The 18,890-nt window shown below is 33.7% G+C and overlaps 1 protein-coding gene across 4 annotated transcripts in view; it reads right to left on the minus strand.

Annotated features, from left to right (window-relative positions):
- Positions 1–18,890, minus strand: part of GRIK2 (glutamate ionotropic receptor kainate type subunit 2) — a 358,568-nt gene that overhangs the window by 127,338 nt on the left and 212,340 nt on the right. For all 4 annotated transcript variants that reach the window (XM_039728175.1, XM_039728189.1, XM_039728197.1 and 1 more), the window contains one exon: positions 8,301–8,524. In XM_039728175.1, the coding sequence (XP_039584109.1) occupies positions 8,301–8,524 (224 nt within the window). The remainder of the gene's footprint in view (positions 1–8,300; positions 8,525–18,890) is intronic.

The raw sequence follows: 18,890 nt of genomic DNA on the forward strand, positions 1-18,890 counted from the left end.
CAGAGTATGTATCTTTGTAACATTCCAGCTTGGCCATAGAATGTGCAAAAATAAAGCTACAGAGAACTGGGCATGTAAACTCTGAGAGTGTAAGACAAGATTTTGTGTGTCTGACAAGAAATGATAACACAGTGTGGCATAATATCTTTCAGCATTTCCAGCTTGTTCTAAAGATGAAGGGAATGCAAATGTAATTATTAAAATGTCACAGGCAGTTAGAAATAATGATTTAGATAAAAAGTGAATGGAATTCAGACAGATGTCTAGCAATGAACTCTGTGAAGCCCAATGAATCAAACAGAACAATTCTAGTCAGTCAAAAATCAAAATTGAAGGCCACCAAGTACACCCATCATTTCATCAGCTATTCACTGATGAAAACTTAGAAGATCTTACTAGTGAAGATTGTTTATCGAACTGAATTCTCTCCAAAAGTTTTAGTAAACACCCTTGAGATCTTAAGATTCAAGGTACGTTGAGATTCAAAAGTATATTTAGGATTGTGACATGTTTGGGCAATCAAATACTACATGAAATATGTAAATGAGTAACCGAAACAAACAAAGAAATGAAAGAAGAAATCACAGAATGAAAAGTAGTTTGACATGATGTTTGAAACACCTTTCCATAAATACACTCAGGTTCTATGAAAGACTGCATAGCAATGTTCTATCAATATGGAGAGGAAATATATGTTTTAAAATATGCAACACCTCCATGCAGGGAGTTGTAAAAGTTAAGTTAGAATGTGTACTTAAATAATGTGTGTCTGAGAATTAAGAGATTGAGTTGCTGGTAGTAAGAGACCCAAAATTCCTTAAGAATGAGCAGAGCTAAAATTCAGTGCAGCCATTAAAATCACCTGGGTTCTTGGGTAATTAGTAATGAATTCTAGACCCTTGTCATGTCTTCCAGAATAATGAGAAAAAAAATAACAGAAAGGATGGAGTTTCTAGGCCATCTTCAATTCTAGACACACCTGGGTTCTTGGGTAATTAGAAATGAATTCTAGACCCTTGTGATGTCTTCCAGAATAGTGAGAATAAAAAAATAACAGAAAGGATGGAGTTTCTAGGCCATCTTCAATTCTAGACAGCATCATTAAGATACTTCTATACTCGTCTTTAACAAATAAAATAAAATCTGATTAGGGTAATCTACAAAGGAACAAGAATTTACATATTGGTGAAGCAGCTGGACAAAAAAAATACATATTACAAGGTGCTTTCATAGGCAGAAGTCACCAAACATACTGCTTTCCTAAAATACCTACATCATGAGAGCAGAAAAAAACCTCAGTTTTTTCACATAGAAATCCAGAATTTACTCAATTGAATACATTTTCTTCTTGAACATGCATATAAAGATTTAGCCAATGAGGAGTAATATATTTTCTGTTGGACTGCTAAAGCAGTTGGTTATGATTTTTTTTCAGCCAACCTCAGTAAAGTCTTTTCAGTTATTTTGTTGGCAGTGGTTTCTTCATAGCTTTGATGCACAGCAAGTAGTAACTGGGATTTCAGATTAACCTACCACCAATATAGCAAGGAATTAGAGAACTGGGGATTTTTACCCCTAAAAGGTACGGAAGACATATATGCTAAGAAGTTTAAAAAAAAAGTTTTCTCTTACTGTGATCTCTAACAGTATCGTAATAGAGGTTATTATGTAGATGTTGTCATTGTGTGTAGACTCCTGGAAATCTTGTCTCTTCTTGAACAGTGGAAGGAGATTGGAAGCATTCAGAAGTGGTTCAAGCAAACCTTGAGGGGTTAGGATGAGGAATCCATACTGGGTTGCTTATTTATAAACTATAAATTCCATAAACTAACATTAAATTTCTTCTGGAGGAGTCAGAGAGATCAAAGCATTCTTCCAAGTGTCAAAAGGCAAAGTGAGAGATTGTTGCTTAACTCATTGCTATACATGTCCTACTTTAAGCCATGTATCCTCATACAAAACATTTAGATTTTATAGCACTGATGGTGATCTAAATCATGATTTCTCAAAATGATTACAAAACCTAGATGATGACTATGAGAATGAACTATAAGTCCATTTTTTTTTGCAGTTTGTATATAGAAACAAGACAAATCATCAGCTCTGTGTGCCAGCCACAGAAAATTACTTAATTACTCAAATACTGATACTAATTATAGATTTATGCTAATATAAATGGCATATGGCACAATAAACTATTTAACCAATTTAAATCTTACTTAGAAGTATCTGAGCATATTTAAAATAACATGGACAAGTCTTGATCACAAAATTTCCAGTGACTGCTGTCCAGATAAGACTACTGTACAATTTCATCATTATACCATTTAGTGGGATAGACTAAGTAAAAAAAAAAGTTCTTAATAATTTGCTTATGAGTGCAATAAATTAAGATATAACTGCTGTGTCTTTATATTACCTCATTTATTGAAAATTAATTTAAATGTTGGAATTCTAAAATTAAAATTTCTCAGTTCTTATGTAAAGGAGAAGAAATTTAGTTCATCAAGTAAGTTTTCCAGAACATTCTCACAAAGGATTTCTTGGTATAGCTACACAAATATATCAATTAATAAAGAAAAGCTTAAAAAGACATCAAAGATAGAGAAAAATTCTTGTTATGCAATCTGTGTGACAAGGTACACTTCACAAAAAAAAATCTCAGTGTTCCAGAGGCTGGCACAGTTAATTTCTTTTTTTTTTTTCACAGTAAGGATGATCTTTGGCATTGGCAAGGATTTGTTTTTCAACCAGAAACAAAATTATATTAAAAGAAGCAGACTATATGGAATATTTTGGAAGCAATCAGGGTCATGAGGTGCAACTTGATTTCAAAGAAATAAAATTTTCTGATTTTGAAATCATTGTTGTGGAACAGTTTTGGTAAGTGTGTAATTTTTGGCATACTTTTAGCCTTGTCTACTAGTACAGCATTTTATAGCAGAGTGACAACTGCATTATACTTGCATTACAACAGAGGAAAAATTAATACTTTGCATTGCAATTGAGCCAAAACTATCTTAAAACTCTATAAGAGAAGCAGATTTCAGTGTTGACATTGCCCTATAGGATGATGAACCTATTCCTGAAAACAGCTCATAGCATATGCTGTAGTTCTCTAGGGAGACTTGAGGAGATAAAATTCTCATAGAAAGAATGTTTTTTTAGAGTAAAGGCCAAATATGTTAAGTTCCAACTTGGTTAATTATCAACATAGTAATTTAGGAACCAGAGCTCCATAGCAACTGGAATGATAGTTTTCTCGCATTCTCTCATTCATTCCTTTCCATCAAGATAGTTTTAAGAAGTAGTTTCAAAATCAGTCAAGCAAGGTTAAGGACAGAAATCAGCTGATCAAAAATATAAAATAAAAATGAAGACAGATGAGATGTAAAAGGATATACATGCACTCCAGAGAGACTTAATGCCCAGGCATCTGTTACATTCTGAAGCAGCAGGCTATTCCCAAGCTTTTTCACAGAGAAAATAGTAAGATAAATGTGTGGGGACTTTTTAGGACTTGTCTTATTTAATTATGCTTTATTCCAGTTGGTAAGAGAAAAATATAGTCTGTTGATGAGGCAATGTTCATTGTGCTCTAATCAGTGCTTACAAGGAAATGGAAAAATAGGTGATAACAAATGCTTTGGCAGCTGGGAGCAGCACAAGGGCTTGACTTAGAAGACATAGAATAGCATAATTCCAAAAGGAGGATAAGGCAGGAAGTCCTGGCATAAAAATGTGTTACGAGTAAAGGCAAAAAAGCCCTTTAAATTGACAACCCATGATTCAAAATTAATATTTATGGCAGTTTAATGTATATTTCCACAATAGTCACTGATACTTTGGACAGCTCAGTGTGAAAAGCACAAGAGCTCAATAGTGTACAATTTTATCCAGGACAGGTTATCTGCTTCATATGTGATCAGTAAAAGGGAAGTACCTTACTAAGGCAGCTCTATCTCTTCCAGTTTTGAAGATAGGTCACTTAAGAGTAAATTTCTTTATGGCAGACTGATATGTCCATAGCAACAAAAAGACCTTACTACACAGAGAAATACATCAGTGTTCAGGGAATAACTTGAAATTCAGTAAATTAGGCATAAAATTATTTGATAAAAATATTTAAGGAATTTAGTCTCCAATCTATGTTTTCAGAAAAGATACAAGAAACATGGAAGTTTAAAATTATTCATGAGACTCAAAAATGCAATATCATCATAAGAAAACCCAGCTGAAGATTAACTTTGAAAGTAGTTTATAGGAAGACCTATGTAAATAAAACACATTAAGCATTTTTCAAAGCATAAAACTGCTTTTCTTCATAATGCCTACATGGAAAAGAAAGGATCCTCCACTAACCAATATATTAGATTTTGCAGGCCAAAAATAGGAAGCATCTTTTTCTTGCACATAGACTGATGGAAAAGAAGGGACAACATGTGTCTATGAAGTTGATACACAACACTGTAAGAAAACAGCATGTTTCTTAGAAATGGTACAATGGTTTGCAGCAACAGACAGAAATAAAAAGAAATTCCACTAATTGAGATTTTTGATTACACAGATCAGAAAATGTGTAATTGACAGAAGTCCAAAAAACAGTTGGTGTGCTTTACTGAGGTTTTAGTTTTCCTTCTAATCATACCTAAACTGAATTAAAGTGAATTTAACTGATATTCTCAATCAAAGAAACTAGTAAAGGCAGAGGCATAAAGATATGGTATTTGAATGCAGCAGGATTTCAGATGACACAAGACACTGCTAGCAGACTCAAAAAGACAATGCTATCTAGCACCAGAAAGATCTATTACTTTTGCCACAACAGGAAAAAATACTATATGAAATTCTCAGTTCACAGAAAATGAATAAGCTTAGTGTCAAGCAGACCGGGTTTATATATCACTCATCAGTCTGTACAACAAAGCAAGGAACTTCCAGAGACTAACCGTCCTAACTACTGACGGTTGAGATTCAACAACAGCAACAAACAAGATTAAGAGGTGCAATGCAGAATCTGTCTGTTCAAAAGTAGAACGGTCTTTTGGGGGAAACTACAAGAGGAAAATGAAATAGAAAAGCCCTCCAGCTAACACATAAATCTTTCCTAGTTTCTTGTCTTGTTGTGTGTGTGAAGATTACAGTACTTTATATATCGTTCTCAAATTGGAAGGAAAAGCCAGTGCTCTTGCAAATTAAGAAAATGACTGATATAGATTTATGTTACATTTCTCTGTCTATGGGAGTATTTTAAACAATTCATTCTTAAAGATTCTTGAAGCTTTTGCTAATTTCTTAATCTTTCCTTTAATATCACAACACCACTAATTAATGAGTGAGATCCAAGAGACACAATAAAATGGTACTTTCCATTTTCAATGTACCAAGCTCTTACATGTCAACATTGTTTGGAAGACATGTTGAAACAATAACACCACAAAACCTTTGACACAAAAATGGGAGGTTTCAACTTTAAAATAAATATTCTATACTGAACATTCTGATGAGCTGTAATTACAAAACATTATATCACAAAAGACATACTAAGCACTGCTCCAAACAAAAGCACACCTTATTATGAAACACAAAGTAATTATTATGAAACACTGCTAATTTAAACATCCATTATGAAAGGATTGTTATGGAATATAAATCTTCTTTATAAGAAACTCTGGGTAGACCCTATTAAACTAGTGGCATGCAGTCCAGGAGTTTCACGACACCAGGACTGGAAAAGGTATCAGCTGTGCAATACCTAACCTATAATCTGTACTGAAAATACATACCACTATGCTGCCAAATTGACTTCACTAAGACACTTTAAAGTATCTCTCTTTACATGACAGATAAAATTTTTGAATTGTATTTGCAAACAGGCTTTAACTTTTGAATAGTGATCTTTGTTTCTGCTTAGTATTCAGCAGGAAATTCAAATTTTAATTTAAACCTGTTTCCTTTTACTAGCAATAATGATACAAAAGGCTATTGCACACTATTAAGTCATTCTGCATTATGAATAAAATCTGTAGATTGTCTTACATAACCCTACATCTTTTATTTCTAAATGCCTTACCAATATTTGTCTGTATCAGTTAAGAAGTATTGAAAATCTCTAGATATGAAGGCTAGCATAAATTTATGTGCAAAAAAGACATCTTATACAATTGTACAGAAACAAAACTTCTCTGCTCAGTATAAAAACCACTTCTGTATTGCTTTACAATTAAGATAATGCCTTCAATTGCATAAGGAATTTATGGTGCTTGTCACAAAAATAAAAAAGTGAAAAAAATGTCAGCATTATTGGTCTATATTATCTGGGGTTTCTATATGAAAATAAATATTCCTTCTTATTCTGCTAGTGAGCTGAAATGGCCAAATAGCTTAATTTTTAAAAAAAGAAAGAAAGTCTTCAAGAAAATCCATCTTTCCTAAAAAACATGTCAAAGCACATTCTCAAAGCATAAGTAGGAACTCGGCCATACCAATCCTACTAACATTAGTGGGAGTTACCTGTCAAGAGCACTGTGCATCATGCTGAATATGTCCTTCAGTGATAACAGTAGGGTTAAAACTTTCGGACATATGCATAAATATTTCACATGAGGCATTTCACAAGATAACAGTTGTGATTTATGCTCGGCTGTGCTTTCAGAGGTATCTGTACGGCACTTCAGAAACTATTGCAGTCTCTGGTACACCTCAGAAAAGATTGTATACTCTGGTTATATAGTCCACTAAAATAGGGGTCTTTCAAGAAACTTTTATCATAACTCTGGCTCTTTAAAGCAGACTTTTCAAAAACATACACAGTAAAGTTTTTCATTACAAAATATGTTTCAGTTTTATCTATATTACTTCAATACTGCAGGTACTTCATCTACAGGTGTTAAATTACCTTTAAACTGCTTTCTAAAAATATTGCTTCTTCCTAATATAGGAATGATTCAACTTCTCCAAAATGAAACAGAGAGTATCAAAGGGAGATGGAGAATCCTGATACTAAATACAACACAATAGAAAAAGGAATATATGAAGATTCTACTGTGAACCACAGCATGAAATCACAGAAATCTCAGGACTGAAGTGAGATTTCATTATCAACTCAAACAAAAAGACCCCAACTTATTAAAGAGATAAAAGGCAATATATTTAATGTACATTTGATTTTTTTAAAAAAATTGCAAGTGACTAGAAGGGGAAAAGAGATTTTATACACTGCTCTGAGCTTTTTCTTTTGTTGTCATGACAAACACCAAAGCTACATGTAAGTCTGCATTGATGCCAGCATCTGAATTCATCCCTAATGAGTAAAGACGAAAATGGTAAATATATTGGGATTTTTTGACAAAAGATGTTTTCTGCTCATTTGGGTTGAAAAAGAACAGATAAAAAAGTGAGCCCTATACATAAAATCAATTTATAATTTAACAATTGATGTATCAAGTTCTTTAATTCTAAAAGCTCAACTAAGCTTCCAAAAACATTCCACTCAGAGACTTTAAATTCTGTATCTCAGGGATTTCAACTAGCAGAAAATTAAAAATAAATATTGTTATCCTATTTCAAAGATACACAAACTGTTACAACTGGTAGAGGTCCAGTTTGGACATCTAGAGTTAGCATGGGCAGCTAAGTACTCTATTTGAGACTGAGCACCACAGCATAAAACAAATCAGTGTAACAAAATAAAACATGCAAACCCTGGGTTTATAAATGCAGTCTTATTGGGAAAAGCTATTTTAAAAACTTTCTAGTGTCTCTATACTTGGAAATAAAGGAACTAATCTAGCTAGCATACTGAAGACTTAGGGGAAAAGTCCAGTAACAAACTGGAGACTTAGTATGGCAGTGGAGAATATTAATGGTGAGAACCCTCATCATTATTCTTCTGTAAATCATATTAGCATGGGCAGCTAAGTACTCAAATTGAGACTGAGCACCACAGCATAAAAACAAATCAGTGTAACAAAATAAAACATGCAAACCCTGGGTTTATAAATGCAGTCTTATTGGGAAAAGCTATTTTAAAAACTTTCTAGTGTCTCTATACTTGGAAATAAAGGAACTAATCTAGCTAGCATACTGAAGACTTAGGGGAAAAGTCCAGTAACAAACTGGAGACTTAGTATGGCAGTGGAGAATATTAATGGTGAGAACCCTCATCATTATTCTTCTGTAAATCATGAAGTTTAAATATATGAGTACGAAAGTAAGAAAAGTTTTGTGACTTTTGACAATTATTAGTAAGAAAAAAATGGTAACAATTGCCAAAAAAATCACAAAAGTTGACATGTTACCTGGCTATGACAAAGAGCACACAACTGACACCCAAGTAAGCCAGCAGAATATACATCCAGATATCAGGGGAGAGAGGATTCAGGAAGGAGAAGACGCCCGGGTTTGTACCATTGGGCTTGCGGTACAAAATACTTATTCCAAGAGTCATAAAGGGCTTGGAAAAGTCGATGACCTTCTCACGAACATAGGTAATTGCCAATGGTGCAACTGCAAGGTCAGCTTTCTGTTGACAGAAATACAAAAAGAGAAAAAGGCCATAAGTCAGAAGAAACAGGCTGAAGCAGACAATCAGATAATGCAAAACACAAACTTAGTATGGATGATGTTTGTTCTTGTACCAAGTTTCCTGAAATTTAAAATTCTTCTCCCCATAAGTAAGGAAACAGATTTATTCTGCTTCCTCTTTGCTAAACTGACATTGCACTTGAAAAATTGAAATTAAAAAATTTAAAAATTTAAGAAATAAAAAATTAAAAGCACTACTACAGGGATACAAGAAAAATATTGCATCTTGCAGAAGACATGAACATCCATTATCACATACTTTAAAACTGTATTAATTGCGCATTTCAACATATGTCTTGTCTTGTCACTCCCTCACTGTGTTCTTTAGAAGCAAATATATTTGTGAAGCAGATGTGAATATGCTAGTACAAGTGCAGGGAAAGGACCAGGAAGCAGTTCTTCATATTTTAGGATAAAAATGGTACAAAATGAAGATCAGTATAAAATTGAAAGTGCTACACCTGCAAGGTTGCTGAGGACGTTCTAACAAAGTACAACTGTCCTTATTCATTTGTGGGAATCACTGCAGAACTTACAGATAGTTATTAATCAGCTGGACTATTTAAAATGAAAACATCAATTGAATGCATTTTGCCAATTAACATTTAGGTTCAGTTATTATAGGGATAATTCATAGGAGATTAGCAAATGGCCTATGTTACTCTTTTAATCAAAATTTAATGGAAATCAGAGTGAACAAAAATCTACAGAATCTACTTCTTAATCTCTGTCAACAGCTCTTGAAATACTTCTGTGCATGTATGAATGTGTATGTGTGCACCATACACGCATACAAACACAAGAGGAAATTTCAGAGTGAGAAAGGTTATAGTACGAGACCTGGAAATCTGTAAACTAAGAATTCTTTATAAACCATACCAAAATATAGGTATGTAATGACAGAAATGGTATAGCTACCATGGAGTACTGTTACCCAAGTAACATATCCAAGTAACATAGCTGCAAATTATATCATTTTCAGAATGCCTGTTTAAAATACAGAGATATGATTCTAACTAAAATAAATTCATACACTTATGTACTTTTTACTCATTTGATATTGTGTATACCATGTAACACTCAAACTTCCATGCAATGTAGCATTTTGGTGTTCTCTTTAAGTTTTATTTTCTCACCTTACACAAAGTTCTTCTATGGTCTAGTCTTGTTATGAGCATTTATATAATTAGATATGCTCTAGTCAGTTACAATGTGAAACTCTGTTGGCACTGTTCATTTTATTTTGTAGGGTTTACTGGTCAAAAAAATTACATGCACTTCATTTCCATTGGTATTAAGAACTTGTAGATATTAATCAAAATAGCAAGGCTTAATTCCACAGTGGATGACTTTTTATAGATTGCATACTATTGATGATATTCCAGCTGGTGTAGAAAGTAAATGGTAAAGTAAGAAACTAAAATAATTTGAATTAAAAGTTATAGGTCAACACGTAGAAGTTTAAAAAACATAAAAACCCAATATTAGTTTGTGAGGCAAGTAGCAGACCTTAACTGAAGAGTCTGAAGGCAACTGACTAGAAATTATCAGAAAAGGCAGCTTCACAAAGACAGATAAATTAGATCTTTTGGAAGGCTATTGGTAGATGTGAATTTTGGTCTTATTATATTAACAGAACCTTAATGAAAAACAATATTTTCTTTTAATAAATACCATGGAAAATCAAACCCTTGGTCATTAGATGGAAACAAAACATATACAAATGGATATAGGTTGTAACTATCTCTAGTGGAGACAAGTTGCAGATGAAATTAGAAAAATAACTGATCAAGAAATAGTATGTCTTATATGATGAATAGAATAGAATAGAATAGAATAGAATAGAATAGAATAGAATAGAATAGAATAGAATAGAATAGAATAGATATCCCTACCTGGGAGGACTCATATAAAATTTATGTACATAACTTGACATCTCAAGATTCTCTTCAGAGCTGAGTAACTCTGTTTGAATATTTTTGAACTAGAATACCACCATAAGAAAAATTAAGCATCTAACAACAACAACAACAAAAAAATTAAAAATATCTGGAATCTTTAATAACTGAGGAAATAACTAACTTCAAAATGCAATGCTACCACATGCAACTTTTGTTAATATCTTTTATCTGCAAAATTCAATTCTCCTGGCAATTCTTTCATTCTGAAAAGAGCACTATTGGTAAGTATGAGAAATCAGGGGCCAAGTTTCCAGAAGTTCAGTACCAGTTTCTCCTATACTCACCTATAATGAAGACATACGAGGAAGAGAATGCTCTTTAGATTACTTCTAGTGACAAATAGGGGAGGAAGAGTGTAAAATAAGTATTTATCAATTAGTATTTTTTTAACAACATTAACAAATTAGTGTATCCTAACATGGCTTTTTGATAAGTTCCATTACAAAGAATATTTTACTCACTTGGAAGTGTGTTGCAAGCCAGAATTATTGCTAGTAAAGTCCAGAGTAAGGAAGCAAAAAGGACCTTTGCATGATATCCACAGATGTTTTATTCAGCCACATGGTGAGATGATCGAGTCTCAACCCACACACAGAGGGTCTCAGCTTCTGTCTACCAAGGGGCCTGGGGGCTGACCCTGCTCTCAGGGCAGTGCAAAATAAGGGCCAATCAGGGAATAGGGAGGAGTGGCTCAGGGACATAGGAAGCCAAGGGGCCTGGGGGCTGACCCTGGTCTCAGGGCATGCAAAATAAGGGCCAATCAGGGAATAGGGAGGAGTGGCTCAGGGACATAGGAACAGACATAGGAACTGGGGAAGGAGCCAATGCAGTCTAAAAGTTTTTTGAGGGAAGCTTCTTGTGTGTCCCAAAACCAGGGAATGACCCGCCAGGGTCTCCACAGCAGTGATCGATGATTCAATTTTTCATAATGAAGGTATACATGCTTCTATTCTTTAAATGAATAAAAGGTCTATCTATCTGAAAACATAATCTATAATAGCACTTAACTCTTTCTTGAGATGAAAAAATTTTTTATGAGAGCATCCAAGGATTGGTGAGGTAAGCTAGTTGCCACAAAGAAAAATTCTGCACTAACTAAAGATTACAATAGTGATTAGAAACAGTCTGACAAGGACATTCCAACAAAAGTCATGGTCCTGAGCAAAACGGAGGAGCTGTGCAGCCCAGTCTGTGATGTGCTAGAGGACTGCACTGCAGATAATAAGCTGTAGTTGTGCATACTCTCCCTTCCTGTCCCACACCACCCCTCAGTAACTCAGGAGCTCCTGATAAACCTGGACCAAACCAAAGCAATGAAGCACCCCCTTGATCATAACAGTAAGTCAGCAAAGCATCCCTTCAAAGTACCAGAAGCTCATCCATACCTACAGGTGGGAATAACCCTGACCCTAACACCTACTTGATCAAGGTGGGGACAAAGCTTTCCTGTCTTGCCACCATGTGCAGTTGTAGGATGCTTAGGGTGGGAATAACCCTGACCCTAACACCTACTTGATCAAGGTGGGGACAAAGCTTTCCTGTCTTGCCACCATGTGCAGTTGTAGGATGCTCATTCACCTCAACGATGATGTTGTTGAGGTGAATGAGTTGTAGGATGCTCAACAACTCAAGGTAACCCTGATTTATTTCTGAGACAGAAGTGCCTAAGGTAGGCTGAAGTCATCCTCCTTTGTTTCTTACCTTACATTTTACTTCCAATACCATGTGCAGTTGTAGGATGCTAATTCACCAACAACTCAAGGTAACCCTGATTTATTTCTGAGACAGAAGTGCCTAAGGTAGGCTGAAGTCATCCTCCTGTGTTTCTTACCGTACATTTTACTTCCAAACAGTTCATTCAGTGACTGTTTTACATTGAGTAGTATTCAAAGAGAAAAAGGGAAGACATTTTTTTTTAATTTGTACAGGGCTGAAATTTAGCACATAACCTCTAAGATTTGTTTCTTACCTTACATTTTACTTCCAAACAGTTCGTTCAGTGACTGTTTTACATCGAGTAATATTCAAAGAGAAAAAGGGAAGACTTTTTTTTTTTTTAATTTGTATAGGGCTGAAATTTAGCACATAACCTCTAAGATGAGAGATTTTAAAATTATACTGAATTCAATCTATGCTTGCAGATACAAATAACTTTAGCAAGAAATCAGCACTTTAATGTTGAGTAGTGTATGGCCATAGCATGCACAGAAATTTGGTATTTGCAGAAATTGGTGCTTTTTCTGTGAAAATTAACTCTATAAAACCTGGAGAAACAATCACAATAATTTTGGGGGAAATAGAATTTTTAAAGGATTTCATAGCTTCTACTAATAACACCAGGGAAAGGTAAAACAAACACAACTTGAATTTTCTGTTGTTGATAGTTTTATGAAAAGCTTTTGTCTCACCTATTTTGTTCAAAAGAATGAAGAATTTAAATACAATCTAGACACAGAAACAATAAAATGGCTAACAGCTAATTTTAATTAGGCACTACAACTACACAATATTCCACCAAAATAGTTTAGTATTTTAGACAATGTAAATAGAGTCTTCTGGTAAGAATTTTGCTCCTAACATTTTGCATTTATTTAGCAACCATTAGTGTTTATACTAAAAATGCAAAGGGAATCATACACTATTGATTCTCAGTTGTTTATTCAGTCAATCAGTACAATCATATTGTAATTGTATAATATACACAAAACTACACACACACTGAAAAGACATTTAAGTAGTTTTACTTCTCTACAGGTAGCAATGCACTTATTGCCTGCAATTATTCTTGAAAATAAAGGAACTTACCTTTTTTTTAAAAGAAAAACTTCATAAAGCTTTTGTTTAATCCACTATGTTTCCTCAGCCTAAAACCCTAAGTCAATATGTCAATTTCTTCAGTCCAAATTTTTGAGACTGTTAACCTGAGTTGAATTTCAGTTACATTCCCTTTGGAGAAAATGCATCACCAAGATAAAAGAGGAAGGCTAAAGCACAGCTTCAATTCTTTAAACCTGTCTAACACACTCCTAATGCACAGAGACCTTATGCATTATTCCTGTTCACAGAAGTGCATTTCCCTGCCACTGATTTGAAAAGATAAGATCTGTAATTTGCTTTTAAGCTTACAGTCTATCCTAAACTGCCTTGTTCATGCTGCTATGTTATAGAAAATTTTATACCCCACAAGAAATTTTTAGTCTTATCACAAGATCCTCATTTCCTCTGAAACCACTAGGAACTTATTAGGGCTTTATCACTATTTTTATTATATAACTAGCCACTTAAATTACTTTGACAGAAATTGTTTCTCTACTACCTTTCATAGCATCATAGTACAATTCAAGTGGGGAGAGATCAGGAGGTGTCTAGTGCAATTTTCTGTTCAAAACATCTACATAGATGGATGAGACAGTTTACTCTGCACTTTACCCAGTCAGTGTTGAAAACCTCCAAGCAAGGTAACTACATGACATTTCCAGATAAGCTGGTCCACTGCTTGTCTATCCAGATAGTGAAAAGTTTCTACAGACAAGCAGCGGAGCAGGCTGTTTAGAGAGGTTATGCAATTTCCACCCTTGGAGGTTTTCAGTTTACGCTTGTTGCCTTTGGTCTTCCTGCCAAGCTCCTTTGTGAAAAGCCCAGATGGAACTTCTTGATAACCTCCTCACAGGTCCTGGAAAGCTGCTGCTAGAAATTATTACCTTTGCCAAATGTGAGTTATATACCAGCAAGTAAAAAAAAAATAAAAAATCCAGATTTGATAGCTGAATTTAGATGTCATAACTTCTTATTTGTGGGATCCTGATTGGTATAATTTAAACTAAATTGCTAACAATATCCCTTATAGATGGAACAGTAGCATTTGCTACTTTATTAACATAATAAAGTACTTTAACATAAGAAAGTGACATATGAAGACAGTTCAATAGATACTGGCTCACCTAACACATATGTTTGTAACTGCTGAGATGCTTCTCAGAATTTTTTCAGCAACAAGAAGTCACTGGAAGACAGGAGGCTTACTCAAATTCATTTCATTAACAGTAATATTACACAGTGATTTCATTACTTTAGAACCTCTTGTGTCAGCGTGGTTAATTCTTTTCTTGGCAAAGTCTTGAACAGCAGTGGTAACTAATGGCATTTTCATCTACTCTCCTTTTAGAGGATCCTGATCTAGAAACCAACAGGATGATTCACCTAGAGGTAGATTTTTTTTTAAGGCAAAAGGTTTTGTAGAGGAAATTTGCATTCTGTCCACTACCATAAACACAGCTTTCGATATGAATTCAACTAGACAAAAATGGAATGTATGGAATGCATGGATCCTTCCTTCAGTGACTTAAATAAGATAAAGCATATGTTTTGATCAACACAGCATTGTCTAGAACTGACTTTTGGTATTGTTTTCTGTTTGCTCCTTTGTTATTAGATAAATGTTTAGTCGAGGAAAAATGATAGTACTAAACCAGCAGTAACTCTCTAATTAGTAAATTTACATTATTTCCTCTTATTCAGGGTTATGCTAGTCAATTCCCATTTGCCTATGCCAGTATGGATAGATTTAATAGCTGAATAGATATAATATGAGTACTCATTAAAAACAGATATAGTTTCTGTCTGTTCATTTATAATCAAAATACTTTCACTAAAGTATTTTGAACCTACTTCAGTCTAATCAACAGGTAAGCAACCTATATGTAAAAGGAGGCAGTAGATCATGAAACTATATTAAGCAGGAAGATGGGTGACTATTCATTTCAATAGTAAAAAAAAGTTTTTAGCACTTCATTTCAGGAATGTTGCGCAAAGGTTTCTTCTAATTGTTAGAAGAGTGGGATTCACATACCCTCAGAAAGAGGAAATTGTCAAAGAAATTTACAAGACTGCGTAATACTGTGGCTCAGAATTCAGGAAAGGGAGACTCCCCCATTAAGAAAAAAAAAATTAAAATAAGAGTAGTTACAATAAAATGTTTCATTTCTTCCTTGCTGTTTTACACACTCTTTCTAACATTATATTTTTTTACTAGAAATGTTTAAGAAACATTAAATTTATTAGACACCATGCTGAAATACACCTTCTTGAAATAAAGTACACAGGTAACATTGATTCCTTTTTTGTAGAAAACATTTTTATTGGTATCGTTTCCAGATTTACTGCAACTTCCTGAAAGTGTTGGGATTTTTCCCAGCTGCTAACCAGCTGCCACCTAGAATTTCAGTTACTGCACTCAGGACAAAAAAATTCTTAGATCTTTTATTTTTTGCATAATTTCTGTTCTTACATGGATGGGGTTTTTTCAAATTATTTAGGTGCACTCATTTCATCACACAATAAATTTTGACTTGTTTCAAATTTGACTGAATCCCATTTTTGTGTATTGTCATCTGCAATTTATCAAAAGGCAATCAAATAACTTTTTTGCACATAATTTGGATGGAAGTAGATCACTGCAGAATAAGCCACCTCTTATTGACTACCAATTCTCAATTAACAATTTTTGAAAGCTATAATTTCATCAGTTTAATTAATTAATGGAATAAAACTTATTAATATGGACAAAATCAACCTCTTGGAATTCTCAATTAATCATTAGGTTCCAGGGTCTTAGACTTAACTAAAATTGATCATTATTATAAACAATAATAAAAAAAGGTCCTTTTAGAAAAGTCTATCAAATATCATTTGAAAAACAGAAGTAACATGGTTTTCTTCCAAAGACACATATAATCAGTTTCATTTCATGTATTTTGGACTTATTTAAGGCTGCACCCACTGTCTTTTTTTAACTCTATTTGATATTTGTATAATTTTTGTAAACAACTGAATTATTTTCAGTGTGCTGAGAAAGATAGTACTAAACCAGCAGGAACTCTCTAATTAAACTTAGGTTTTCTGGATAGAAAAATAATTGAGCTATTTCAAATATCATGTGCAACTTTCAGCCCTGTCACTCCCATGCGGTCTTAGACTTAACTAAAATTGGTCATTATTATAAACAATAATAAAAAAGGTACTTTTAGAAAAGTCTATCAAATATCAAGTGAAAAACAGAAGTAACATGATTTTCTTCCAAAGACACACATAATCAGTTTCATTTCATGTATTTTGGACTTATTTAAGGCTGCGCCCACTGTCTTTTTTTAACTCTATTTGATATTTGTATAATTTTTGTAAACAACTGAATTATTTTCAGTGTGCTGAGAAAGATAGTACTAAACCAGCAGGAACTCTCTAATTAAACTTAGGTTTTCTGGATAGAAAAATAATTGAGCTATTTCAAATATCATGTGCAACTTTCAGCCCTATCACTCCCATGTTTTATGATCTTCACGTTAGGTTGAAAGTAATCCTTCTGGTCCTCAAAAGGTCTAATGAAATATTGTAGTGTTTCATAATTCCAAAATGTAAAAACTAAAAACAAGATCTACACTTATATTATTGGTACAGTGTAATAACAAAGAAAATACTTGAGTTAGAAAAAGCCATCACAGAAACATGTCATTGCTCCTTCCTGGAATAATCCTGTTGCCCTGAGAATAACAGATCAGACTTGATGACTTTCCAGCTTCCCAAACAGTATGGGTAAACAAAGAAAATACTTCAGTTAGAAAAAGCCATCACAGAAACGTCATTGCTCCTTCCTGGAATAATCCTGTTGCCCTGAGAATAACAGATCAGACTTGATGACTTTTCAGTTTCCCAAACAGTATGGGTGACTTCTTTCAGTCATCATTCCCAGAAACACATCTCCCACAAGCATATCCTGAAATTCTTTTACCAAATTGATGTTTCCATGAAAATTGACATACTCAAGCTTTCCACAGCCTCTCCTCCCTATCCTTCGTGAAATGTTCACTTTGAGATACGTTGAAATTCTTTGGAGATGAATAAAAGACAAATTGGCTCATTATTAATAATCCCTAATAAAATGGATAAGCCCCAATGGAAATCAACTCTGCTATTAGAGAATTCTATTGTTCTCATGTACTTCACTTCAGCAGGCATACACATCAAAATAAAGATCCCAATGCTATTTTCTACCATTCTTTACTATCATTATAGCAACAAAAGTAAAAGATCAGATAAAGGTATGAGGATATGAAAAATGTAATTTTTTCAGCCCTAACCCTCTATCAAATCAATTCATAATCATTACTGTAAGCACAGATAATGCTTGAGCTAAAGTATTATTGTCTGGCATTTCATTTGAAAAACTTAATGCCACTTCCTTGATTGGGTATGATTCACTTTGCTGGCAGCATGGTGAAAGTTAATTACAACTATTTGCTGTACAATATTTCTCTGTAACTGAAAACTAATCATTATATAAACCCAAGTGCATTAGCAAGGGATGTCCATAACATACTAACTGTAAAAGAACAATACATAGTCATATGGCAGCTAAACAGACAAGAAAACAATATTCACTTACTCTTAGTGTCAAGAAATTTCAAATAAACTATCCCTGGAGTACAGATCTCCAGAAAAAAATTCATACATCTCAGAGCACTTTCAAAACCCCTACTGTCAAAGGCCCTGCCACCTTAACTACTGAGAATGTAGTTAAAATTTCTCATCCAGTTCCTTTAGGGTGCATAGGATATTATTAGCTCAAAAAATACTGATTTAACATTTAGAATCCTCTAGAAAAAATGTTAATAATTTGTTATTCTCTATGCCTGACTGCATTATTAGAAATTTTGCCGGGCCTTGCTTTACTAAGTGCAGAGTGTCTGAAAATTCTTTGTTCTTTGGAAAACAAACTGCTCACTTAAAACTGTTGTTGTATTGGAAAGTGCATCTTCATCTGTCCTGTACTTGAAATCAGTAATAATGTAATAGGAAAGTCGTATATGCATACATATGTTCCTTACTGAATTAATACATAATTTTGCCATCTTGATCTAAATTTCTGGATAAGTATTTCTTTGGCATATTAGATTACTGGTTTGAGGGTTTTTTTCACATTTCTCTGGAATTTTTTGTGGATTTATGCATCTTTACTTGAAGTTTACTTTCTGCATAACTTTTGCTGAGTTAGGATCTGTTTGGACATTTTTTCATGGAATGTCATATATAACCTTTATTTGAGAGTGACAAAGTAGCCATGAAAACTGTCGACTTGTGAGCATAGAGATGAATGTTTAGCTGTTGGTTTGAAATTAAATTGTGTTGTCATGTAGAAAACCATCTCTTTGATCCTGTATTTTAAAACAAACAAATAAACACAAAAGAAACAGAAGGTGCATAGTATTGCATATTTGAATTACGTTGATAAATTCAGACATGAAAAATATTTGAAGAGAGGTTTTGTGAGTCTATGAATATATGCAGTTT

Source organism: Passer montanus, unplaced genomic scaffold (assembly GCF_014805655.1).
Source record: "Passer montanus isolate IOZ18808 unplaced genomic scaffold, ASM1480565v1 scaffold11, whole genome shotgun sequence".
Lineage (NCBI taxonomy): Eukaryota > Metazoa > Chordata > Aves > Passeriformes > Passeridae > Passer > Passer montanus.